The 11,468-nt window shown below is 45.7% G+C and overlaps 1 protein-coding gene across 1 annotated transcript in view; it reads right to left on the bottom strand.

Annotated features, from left to right (window-relative positions):
- PSTPIP2 (proline-serine-threonine phosphatase interacting protein 2) overlaps positions 1 to 11,468 on the bottom strand; it is a 69,026-nt gene that overhangs the window by 32,224 nt on the left and 25,334 nt on the right. The window contains exon 2 of the mRNA XM_034995867.1: positions 2,292 to 2,392. Within this exon, the coding sequence (XP_034851758.1) occupies positions 2,292 to 2,392 (101 nt within the window). The remainder of the gene's footprint in view (positions 1 to 2,291; positions 2,393 to 11,468) is intronic.

Genomic DNA, 11,468 nt, shown 5'->3' with positions numbered 1-11,468 from the left:
AGGGGCACCTGTGTGGCTCAGTTGGTTAAGTGGCTGCCTTCAGCTCAGGTCATGATCCCAGGGTCCTGGGATCAAGCCCCACGTCGGGCTCCCTGCTCAGCAGAAAGCCTGCTTCTCCCTCTCCCACTCCCCTGCTTATGTGCTCCTCCCCCCTCTTTCTCTCTCTCTCATGTGTGTGCTCTCTTTCTCAAATAAAGAAATAAAACCTTAAAAAAAAAAAAAAAGATTCTTTCTCTTTCTCTTGGCTCCCCCAACTTGTGTGCTCTCTCAGTCTCTTTAAAAAAAAAAAAAAAAAAAAAAAACCCTAAATAAAATTGAATAAAATAATAGGGCAGTGATGTTTGTTAAACTTTTGTTTTATGCATGCGTGTGCTGGGTGGCAGTGTAAATTTTTTTTATTTCCTTTTTCTTTAAAAAACTTTATTTTTTAATTTTTATTTTATTTCTTACTGAGGGTTACATTTTAAAAAAATGTGGACACCACTGATTTCCATCCCCATCCCCATTGTGTCAGGGGTCTCTTGGATGGTCCTGCCTGGGCAGCAGAAGCTTCAGTCAGTAGACAATGGCTCCTCATAGATGTATGGCAAGGCTAGTTCACCCCCAGGAGAAAATGTATAAAAGCCCTACCTGGAGAAGGAACACAAAAAGCGAGGGATGTTCTGCAATCTGTGTATCTTGCAGTTGTGAAACGCCTATTTGCCAGCTACCTTGTCAGAGCTCTGCTGAAGAAAGGAGGAAGCCCACCTCCGGTGCCCATTAGGAGAAAGGAAAGGTGTAACTTGGTGTCACCACTGCCAACCAGCTTGGGTAGAAGAGGGAGGCTGGTCCCTCAAAGGAGGAGGTGCAGTGACCAGCTCCCTGGAGCCTGAGAGTGGACACACCTCTCCCCACCCACCCCTCCTGATATGCACCGTGTGTCAGGGCTCCAGTTCCCTGGGGACTTTCAAAGAGTTTAGGGAGAGAGGCCTCATCATCCAGGGTGGACAACCATAGAAATGTGATGTTGGGCGCCTGGGTGGCTTAGTCGTTGAGCGTCTGCCTTCCGCTCAGGTCATGATCCCAGGGTCCTGGGATCGAGCCCCACATCGGGCTCCCTGCTCAGCGGGAAGCCTGCTTCTTCCTCTCCCACTCCCCCTGCTTGTGTTCCCTCTCTCGCTGTGTCTCTCTCTGTCAAATAAATAAATAAAATCTTAAAAAAAAAAAAAAGTAGTGTGATATTACCCAATGTTCTCTCGAGAAGAAAATAAAAACACTTGATGGAAAAACACGTTGATGTCTGGATCTCCAAGTTATAAACCTTTTACTCACTGTGTTACAAATAGAATCTGTTCAGGGGCGCCTGGGTGGCTCAGTTGGTTAAGCGACTGCCTTCGGCTCAGGTCATGATCCTGGAGTCCCGGGATCGAGTCCCGCATCGGGCTCCCTGCTCGGCAGGGAGTCTGCTTTTCCCTCTGACCCTCCTCCCTCTCATGCTCTCTGTCTCTCATTCTCTCTCTCTCAAATAAATAAATAAAATCTTTAAAAACAAACAAACAAACAAAAAAAACAAATAGAATCTGTTCATTAGTTTGGGTCCTAGCAACAACCCTGATCTTTGGCCAAAGATCCCTCTAAAGTGTTCTTTCATCCGGAGTCACTGGGAAATTGAGTATTCTGGTGGGATAAGATTTTCCACAAAACTAACTTACCCCATTAAGTATGGAATTAAAAAAAAAAAAATCCTATCTATTAAAAAAAGAAAAGGAAATGAAAAATCCTCTAAACTGGCATGGACTGCCCTGAACACCCCCTGCCCTCTGGAATGCTGTGACCCACCCCCCTCTTTCTCACTCTGTGGCCATGGCGACCCCACTCCACCCCACCCGGGTCTCTGAATCAGGTAAGTCATGCTCATCTCCACCTGCAAGCTTGCTGTCCTCCCACAGACACCTAGCTACTCCTCCATCTATCAAATCCACACCACCCTCCGAGGGCCCCTCAAAGGTCCTGTCTGCCCCTCTTTATACCGGTCTTTCACAATCTCCCTCTCCCATGAGGTTTTTAGTGCTATGCGTGTCACCTCACTGGATTTTATGATAATTTGTTTGCTGTTTCATTCATAAATCTCATCTGTCACAATGATTTCTAAGAACTTCAGGACAGAAATATCATTTACTTCTTGGGTATCATCCCATAACCTAGAGCAGAGGACCTGTGAACCCCTGAAGACAAACAGAAAGCAGTAAATGGTTCCTTTGAGTGGGAGTGCTTTGTCTCCCCCTCCGTCTTCAAGGAAGAACAGCGTGTACCTCTCTTTCAAAAAGTCTTCAAACTCTTTGCAGTTCTTGCGGCCGTTGTTCAGGTGCTGAATGATGCAGTCGTAGCCTGTGGTGCTGAGGATGTCTGAGCTCTGGTGAGAAATGACATTGTGTCAGAGTGGGGACAGGGGGGACGGCAGCCCCAGGCCTGCAGAGTGCACAGGGCAGAGCACAGGGGGGAAGCCAGCAGTGGGAAGTTTCTGAAGCACTTCACCTCCAAGACATGTGACCAAAGAGAACAAACTAGAAGAAGTTAAGTGTGTATGCAGCCTTGGCAGAATTGTCAAAGTTATGAAACTAAAGGGCCATGAATCAGGAAGTGATGGGATAGAGAGAGCACATGGATGAGGGAGCTGGCCGGGTTCTGTCCCTCCCTGGGCCCCCACCCAGAACCAGAACCAGGGCTACACAGTTTTCCCTTTGTCCTTAAACTTGTCACAGAGCTTGACACGGATGTCTCTTCCCACAACCAATAAGCCTGGTCTGCAGGGGGAGGGTTGAGGGTATCCCTACAAAAGGGCAAGTAGCTCTGAGCCAGGAGCCAGGCCCCAGGAGCGGAGAGGGGGCCCGCTTCCCACCGGGAAACATGAAGGGGAACCAGCATGACCCACCACATGGTCACTGGCTGGCTCCAGTTTGGGCGGGAGGGGAGATAGGAATGTGTTTTTTCATTTTAAATTAGCAATCTATACTATTTTATTCTACTGTGAGCTCTGAGGTTGGAGGAAGCTATCTAAGTCCCCAAAGCAGTATCCCCAGAGACAGTATATTTTTAAAATCAACATCCCTCAGCCCCTTAAACCAACCAGTCAGGGGCTAAAGAATATCCCCTAAAGTGTCCCCTAATGAGGCTGGTTCCCTGGCTTCTACGTCCAAATGCATACAATAGGTTGCCAGATTCAGACTCCAGTCCCTTAGGGAGGTTAGTTAGGCTGCCCTGGGGTATGCCCTGGGGAGCTCTGAACTCACCCACCCCAGCCCAGCCCAGGTGATCACCCCTTCCCAGCCCCCAGTCAGCTGAGGGGGGTACCACTCTGCCCTTGGTGGTGACTGGGGGCCTCCTGAAGACACCTCTCTACTTAGCCCCGGGCACCAGAGAAGCAGAATTTCTCTCTTCCATTTGCTGCCACTCACACAGCCAGGCCTAGCAGACAGGGTCTCAGGGAGATCCAGCAGGACCAAGGCTTGAGGTTGATTTAACGTGGCATTCAGAAACCTAACTGGCCATAACTCACACTGCATTTTTATTTTTTTTATTTTTTTATTTTTATTTTTTATTTTTAAAGATTTTATTTATTTATTTGAGAGAGAGAGAATGAGAGAGAGCAAGCACATGAGAGGGAGGAGGGTCACAGGGAGAAGCAGACTCCCCGCCGAGCAGGGAGCCCAATGCAGGACTCGATCCAGGGACTCCAGGATCATGACCTGAGCTGAAGGCAGTCGCTTAACCAACTGAGCCACCCAGGCGCCCTCACGCTGCATTTTTAAAGATGGATTATTATCGGAATAGTCAATTCTACACATATAATTACATCTAAGTAAGAAATGCCTTTAATTCTATGAATTCTGGCTGTTGTTTCAGCATAGATTTAGGCCTCGGGAAGCCTAAGGAAACAACCTCCACCAAAGCTTCATTCCTCTCCCCACCCCTCCATACACACTTCTGTCTCAGCCAGGTAGGCTTCTTACAGTCACCTGCAATGTAGTGCTCAGCAGCAACTCTAAGACAATGTCTGCATTATCCCCTCCTGAATCCAAATCCAGCCCCTCAACCCCCAAGTTTTCTGGAAGCCTCCTCTGAGCAGCCCCGATGCCCCCTCCCCTGGGCTCTCAGAGCGCCCTGCCTCTGAATTTGCTGTTCGTTATCTACCACATGAGGAACCTTGCTGTCCCAACCCTTCACAAGTTCCTGCAACTTCTTCCTAGTCTGGGGCCACTCCTACACACACACACACACACACAACCAACCAAACCATCTAGCTTCATATGATGCACACCAAAGGTCTGCAGTAAAATTCTGTAGGATGAAAATGCCTCTTGTGTTCCAGCCAGATGCATCCAAGGAGAAGGATGAAAACAGACTCTGGAGTGAATGAGTGAATGCATGGATACACAGGGCCACAGTCAATGCTGGTCTGTAGACAGAAGTGCTTTGCCCTTCCCAGAGAAAAGCACTTGGGTTCTCTGTCTTATGATATTCATTTGAAAAAGGTACTTTCCTTTTTCTTAATGAAAGGTGCAGACACTCTTTGGGCTGGGCAGGAAGGATTGGAGGTAGACCGGGGTTTCATGGAAACACACCAGATCACTAGGACTCCTGGCTGTCAGCCTTAAAAAAACAGAACTGCTGCTTCAGAGCAGAGACTGGGATACAGAGGCGACCAAGAAAGGAAACCCCCAAGGGTTTGGAGGCCAAGTAGGATAGAAGACTGCATGAGCACCGAGATGGCATCACAAATCTGCCATCAGAACTGATAACCCCATAACCCCAATATCCCCAGCTGGGTAAACGGAGCCCTCTACACAATATCCCTGACTTCCCTCCCCCAGCTTTTCCCACACTGGTCTCTTCCCTGACCTCCAAATGAACAGTTTATGTTTCTACCCCAGGACTTTTACACATGCTCCTCCCCCGCCCCCGCCCCCAGTGGGAATGCCATTTCCTCCTCTTCACTTAAGTCTCACCTCTGCTTCAGAGCCAGTTCAAATCCCATTTCCTCTCTGGAGTCTTCCTCAAGTAATCCCTCTACAGTCGTCTCTTCCTCTTCTGACTACCCAGAGTGTTTAATGCCCATTCCTCTATTTGGCTCTTATTCTGTATTATTTTATGTCTTTAGTTAACATCTTTTTAAAAATTAGTTAACTTCTTCAAGATTTCTGGATTACACCCAACTTTTATCACCCACAGCAGCTTCCACTTTAATGGTGTTTGAGAAATGTCTGTTAATTATATGCCAACTACAGACAAGATACCAACAAGGTTACAAAGCCCTCATTAGAGTTCTCGCAACCAAGGAGCCTATTGTTCACTTAGGGAGTCAGTAAAAGACAATTACATAAAATAAACGTGCATGCACAGGAAAATGAGAGATTAAAACAATATACAAGACTATAAAGAGAAAATATGTAATGAATGAGGTAGAGAAGAAAGATTAGGCTTGGGTCATCAGAAAGAGAAGAAATAAGATTTAAACTGAGTCTTTTAGAGTGACTGGGATTCACACGAAAAATCAGAAGATATTTCAAACCAACTGATAGTGAAGAAAATGGTATATCAACATTTATGAGATGCACCAAAATAGTGCTTAAAGGGAAACTTAGAGCTCTAAATGCTTATATAAGAAAAAAAAGTTTCTAAAATTAATGATCTAAGACTTCACTTAATGGAACTAGGAAAAAAGAATGAATGAAATCTGTAGTAAGTAGAAGGAAGGAAATAAAAGTAGTGGAACACAATGACACAGAAATGGACCAAGAAAAAATGTTCATGAAAAATTGCTTACCTTCCCGGGGAAATTCAAATTAAAGTCACAGTAATATCTATTTCATGCCCATGCCCACTAGAGCAGCTAAAATTAAAAAGTCAACATTGAATGTAAGCAGGAATGCTGAACTACGGGAACTCTCATGCATTGCTGATGGGAGTATAAAAACAATACATTTTGAAAAATGGTGATCTCTCGAAAAGATAAATATATACATACCCCATGACCCAAAGTTCCACCCCTCAGCATTTACCCAAGCAAAATAAAACGTATGTCCACAAAAAGACTTGCACGAGAATTGTCATGGGAGCGTTAGACGCAATAACCCAAAACTGGAAACAACTCAAATGTCTAACAACTGATGAAGGGCAAACAATGCGTGGTATATTCATACAATGGGATACTACTCAGCAATAAAAAGACAGAACTCCTGACCCATGAAACCACATGAATGGATCTCAAAAACCTTACAAAATTGAAAGATGCCAGGCACAAAAAGTATGTGCTGTGTAATATCATTGACACGACATTCTAGGACAGGCAGGCAGTCCTAGGACTTATTTCTATGGGAAAATAGATAACAGTGATTGCCTGAGCGAGAAACTGAGGCTGGAGTGGGAAGGGCCCCTCAGGGAATTTCCTGGAACGATGGAAAAGCATACACCCATGTGACCCACAGTCCTATCAAGATCATCCTATAGAGAGGTGTGGGCTGTACAGGTGTGTGCAGTTTTCGAAACTCACTGACCTAGGCATTTTATCTTATGTAAATTACGCCTCAATAAAATTAAAAGGTGAAAAAAAAAATGGATTAGGATGCAGAGGGAGAACGGGCAGGAGGCAGTCAGTAGAAGGAACAGAGGAAGCTAAGCCTTAGAAGTGGACCTGGGCTTGGAGTCCTGGGCGGGGCAGGGAGATGAAAAAGAAGGGAGAGCGGATCCAAGCACCCAACAAACCTCCCCAAGACCCAAAACGTAAGGTTTCATGATGCTCAAATTACAAAGAGGTAAACAGCATTCAGGTTTCAACCAGTGGGTTAGTAGTTAAACCGCAAAGGCATTTCAGTTTTTTTTTTTAATTTATTTATTTATTTGAGCGAGAATGAGAGAGAGAGAGCACATGAAAGGGGGGAGGGTCAGAGGGAGAAGCAGACTCCCTGCCGAGCAGGAAGCCCGATGCGGGACTCGATCCTGGGACTCCAAGATCATGACCTGAGCCGAAGGCAGTCTCTTAACCAACTGAGCCACCCAGGCGCCCGGCATTTCAGTTTTTTTAAAGACAAAAAACTTGTCAGATCCAGCGGTGAGCACATGGGCGCCACATCAGCAGACACGTGAACCAAAGAAGAGGACTAACAGTCTCCTGAGCATGGTAGCAGGCAGCCCAGACCAGGTGGGGCTGTGGGTTCACAGGAGGAAGTCTCTGCGGGCTGCCTGGTGGAGGGTAACCCCACTGCCCACCAGCTCCCCACCCCAGATCTAACACTCAGGTCTGATTCCACTCACTCAGTCCAGGCACATACACGTTTCCTTCCTGCCGGCGCTGAGCCCCCTGCTGCAGGGGCCTCTGAGAACTTGTTCCCTGGCTCCTTTTCCCCCATGGGGCCTCTGGACAGAAGGATGAAGGCAGAGGGGAAGCAGAGAGTACCTGCAGCTTCCAAAGCTGCCATGCGAGCTACAGGTGCTGCGCCAGAGTGTCCCCACGCCTGGTTCTGTGCTGCATCTCACGGCCACCCTATCGGTCACGGTGTCTGCTACACACGGTTTCTCTCCATGGGGGAATCACCCAGGCAGACCCCCAGGTCCCACCCAGACCCGCCGGTTCCGAGCGTGGGGAATCTCCATTGTTTACACTCCTTGCAAGTGACTTCATGCCCTTTGAGAACAGCTGCCACAGCAATGATGACGGACAAGAAAACAATCAGGGTTCCTGCGCAGAGGCGCTGAACACGGAGGAAAGCAGGACGCAGGCGCCCGGCAGACGCGGGACGCAGGAGAACCACTGCTGGGAACGGGCACGAAGAGGGCAGAGGAGGACTCCATGGCTTGCACTTCGTTATGAAACCTCTTTGAGTAAAAAATGCAAATCAGCGTTGATGCCTTCTGGAGGGCCCCACCAGAAGGGGGCGGGGCCGCTGACCTTGGCGTTCAGTACAAAGGCTGCGTTTGGCGGCCACCTGGCGTGTGACGCATCGGCCGGGCGCACTGTGCATTACGGGTCCACCGCAAGGTCCAGAAACACAGCGAGGCGGGAGCTATTTCCATGCTTTACAGCTGGAGAAAATAAGGCGCTAGGAAGTGAGGGTCTTCTGACCACTGCCTCCAACCGCAATGAAAAATGTTAACCCTTAACCAACAATATTATTCAAATCTCTGTCATTCATTAAGAGCTAGACCGCGACAGTCGGCATGGGATACGGACCAAGGAGGCATTCCTGTTAGCTCCCTGTGCTCTCCACGTGGACCTTGCTTTCCTACTTTCTTTCCTATCTCCTTTACCCAAAGAGGTAAAACCAAATGGTTCAAACTCACCTTATCAGCAAGTAAGGATTAATTATTGTTAATTAATATTAAAAATTAGGTCCAATATTCATTGAATGCTTGCTCTATTCCAAAGAGCATACCAACTATTACGCATGGAATGTCCTGTTTAATCCTTATAACAATCCTATAACACAGGTATCATTGTTATCTTCATTTATAGGACAAGAAACTGAGGATCAAAGTCTATATCCGTAAACCACTCGACCACACAGCTTCTCTTCCTGGAGGACGAGGACCGTAGCTAACTTTCTGTCAGTCCACTTCCTAGCAATTCTAAAGATTTTATTTTTAAGTAATCTCTACACCCAAGGTGGGGCTCCAGTTTACAACCTCCAGATCGAGAGTCAGGGGCTCTGCCGACTGAGGCAGCCAGGCATCCCGCCCCCACCCAGCAATTCTACATGGGCACACCCTGGCTTTCATGCCATGCTTGGGTTTGAGTCCAAATTCTACTGTGCCAGCCGTGTGACCTTGAGCTAAGAGCTCAGTCTCCCTTCGTGTGATTTTACAAGGCTGTAAAATGGGGATGATTGTAAGGATCAAATGAGATACTGTGCTTTGAGTTTGTCAAGTGCTTCATAGACTAAAGGAATGAAGGGAGACGCATTCAGATTTCTCAAGACCAGGCCACATGAACAAAAAAGCATATGTATTTGGACCTGTGTGAACTTTTTCCTACGTACCCTATGAGCTATTCAAAAATAAGTATGTCATCATCAGAGGAAGCAGCAGGAATGTGTCAGAGAGACCTCAGCATGAGATAAGGAAACTGCTGTTTTCAGCCATGTGTTCCTAAAACCTAAAGTCAAAGTCATCTCATGGTTGTGTCCTTAAGCCCTCTCTTAAGCCATAACAGGGGACTCTGAAGACAAGAATGAAGCCCACCCCAGTTCCCACTCCAGCGGTGCTCTGCAAGCCCACAGAGTACCTCCTGTGCAATGCCAAACCTTTGCATCAGAAAAAAAAATGATTGGAAGGATTCCAATGTTCAAAGGATTCCAAAATGTTCAAAGCAATTCTCTTCTGGGGCACTGGCGTGGTGCAGTGGGTTAAGCACCCAACTCTTGGTTTCAGCTCAGGTCATGATCTCAGGGTTGTGGGATCAAGCCCGGCACTGGGCTCCGTGCTCAGCAGGGAGTCTGCTTGAGATTCTCTCTGCCTCTCCCTCTGCCCCTCCCCCCACTCTCTCTCCTTCTCTCAAATAAATAAAATCTTTTTTTAAAAAAAGGAAAGCAATTCTCTTCTTACTATTTCTGTATTTTCTAAATTTTCTATAAAATTGCTTTAATAATCTGAAGTCTTTCTCCCTACCTCCATCCCTTAAAGATGGCAAAGGTCTTTTTTTTTTTTTGAGGTCTTTTGTTTCTCCCCCATGTGTTCGCCAGCCCCAATAACAAACGGTCCATAACCACAATGGAAAGTAGAGAAGAGCCCAATGAAGAAGCTGGAGATTTGTAGGAATTTCCGTTATATAAAAAGCAAATGGGGGACGGGGCGCCTGGGTGGCTCAGTCGTTAAGCATCTGCCTTGGGCTCAGGTCAATCCCAGGGGTCCTGGGATCGAGCTCCGCATCAGGCTCCCTGCTTGGTGGGAAGCTTGCTTTTCCCTCTCCCACTCCCCCTGCTTGTGTTCCCTCTCTCGCTGTGTCTCTCTCTGTCAAATAAATAAATAAAATCTTAAAAAAAAAAAAAGTGAATGGGGCTAGATGGGCAGAGGACAGAAGCCAGTATTCCCACCCATGCAAAACAGAAGTTCCACAAACTTTCCCAGGAAAGCCCCAGAAACCCTCAAGCCCAACTCAGCAAGGGCTGGATCTGAAGCAACCATGGAAAATCAGCAGGGTGTGTGAAGGCCACGGGAACCCGGCCAGTGCCTTGCCCTGCTCTCAGTGCAGGCCGAGCAGCTGATGCTGATTTTTGTGCCAAAGCCCCAAATGGTGCAGACTCCACCCAGCAGCAGGCTGCTGGCAAGGACATGAAGACCAGAACAGCAACAGGCGACTGACCCTAGGTACCATCAGAGCTTCCACAGTAAAAACTGAAAGAAATAAAGGTTATGCACGGTTCTAAAGTCCTGTAAATGCCCTTCACCTCCAGGGTAACACCCTTCCCACCTTCTCACTCCAGGCAGGCAAAACTATCAGAAACTGCCATGATTTCTAGATATACAAGTATCTACTTGGAAAACCAGATATTTTATCAAGCAAAAAGCTAGGAACTGAATTACTTTTTTTTTTAAAGCATTTGCTTTCGTATATGTCAATAATAACCACGTAAGAACGTAACTTAAAACACAAAGTCCTATTCACAATGCCAACAAGACATATAAAATACCTAGGAATAAGCCTTTTTGAAGGAAAACTATAAAACATTACCAAAAAATACAGACAAAATTCACAATACGTCTAGAAACATATCCTAGTCCCAGATGGAAAAATCTCATATGGGAAAGATTCAGTTCTCCCCAAGTAAATCTATAAAGTTAAAATCATTTCAATCAGAATCAAGATCTCAATGGGGTTTCTTTTTAAATTTAACTTCATTCCAAAGCCCACCTAAAAAGAGTAGGTGAATGAAAATAGCCCAGAACATGTCAGAAAGATAAGTAATGAGTAAGGACTTAGCCTACCATATAAAAAGCAGTGTAAAGTAAGAAAAATTTTAAAAGTGTGGTACTGACATTGAGAATTGATACTCAGGTAAACAAAATACAAATAACAGTCCAGAAATGGTTTTATGCACACAGGGGATTTAATATATGATAAAGGAAGCATTTGAAACCAGAAAGCAAAGGATGGCTTATTTAATAAATGTTATTGTGACAATGACTGTCCATTTTGCCAAAAATTAAATATAGACCCCTTTCTAACATCATACTCTAAAATAAGTACCTGATTAAGTAAAGGTCTAGGCATGAAAATCATACACATGTAAGAAGAAAATACAGAATATATATCTTTTTAAATATTGAGGTAAGAGATTTTTCTAGACAGCAAACTTAGAAGACATTAAAAAAAAAAGGCTAAATTAGCCTATTCTGAAAATACAGTTTAGCAAAATTGACCTCATTTGAGATAGAAAGTTTAAACAGGCCGATTTTCATAGAAGAAACAGAAAGTAATCAAGGAGCAGAAAAAAGCA

The sequence above is a fragment of the Mirounga leonina genome, unplaced genomic scaffold (assembly GCF_011800145.1).
Source record: "Mirounga leonina isolate KUSES-001 unplaced genomic scaffold, KU_Mleo_1.0 Mir_93, whole genome shotgun sequence".
NCBI lineage: Eukaryota > Metazoa > Chordata > Mammalia > Carnivora > Phocidae > Mirounga > Mirounga leonina.
The sequence above is the reverse complement of the archived record's forward strand: the minus strand, read 5'-3'. Positions and strand labels throughout refer to the sequence as shown.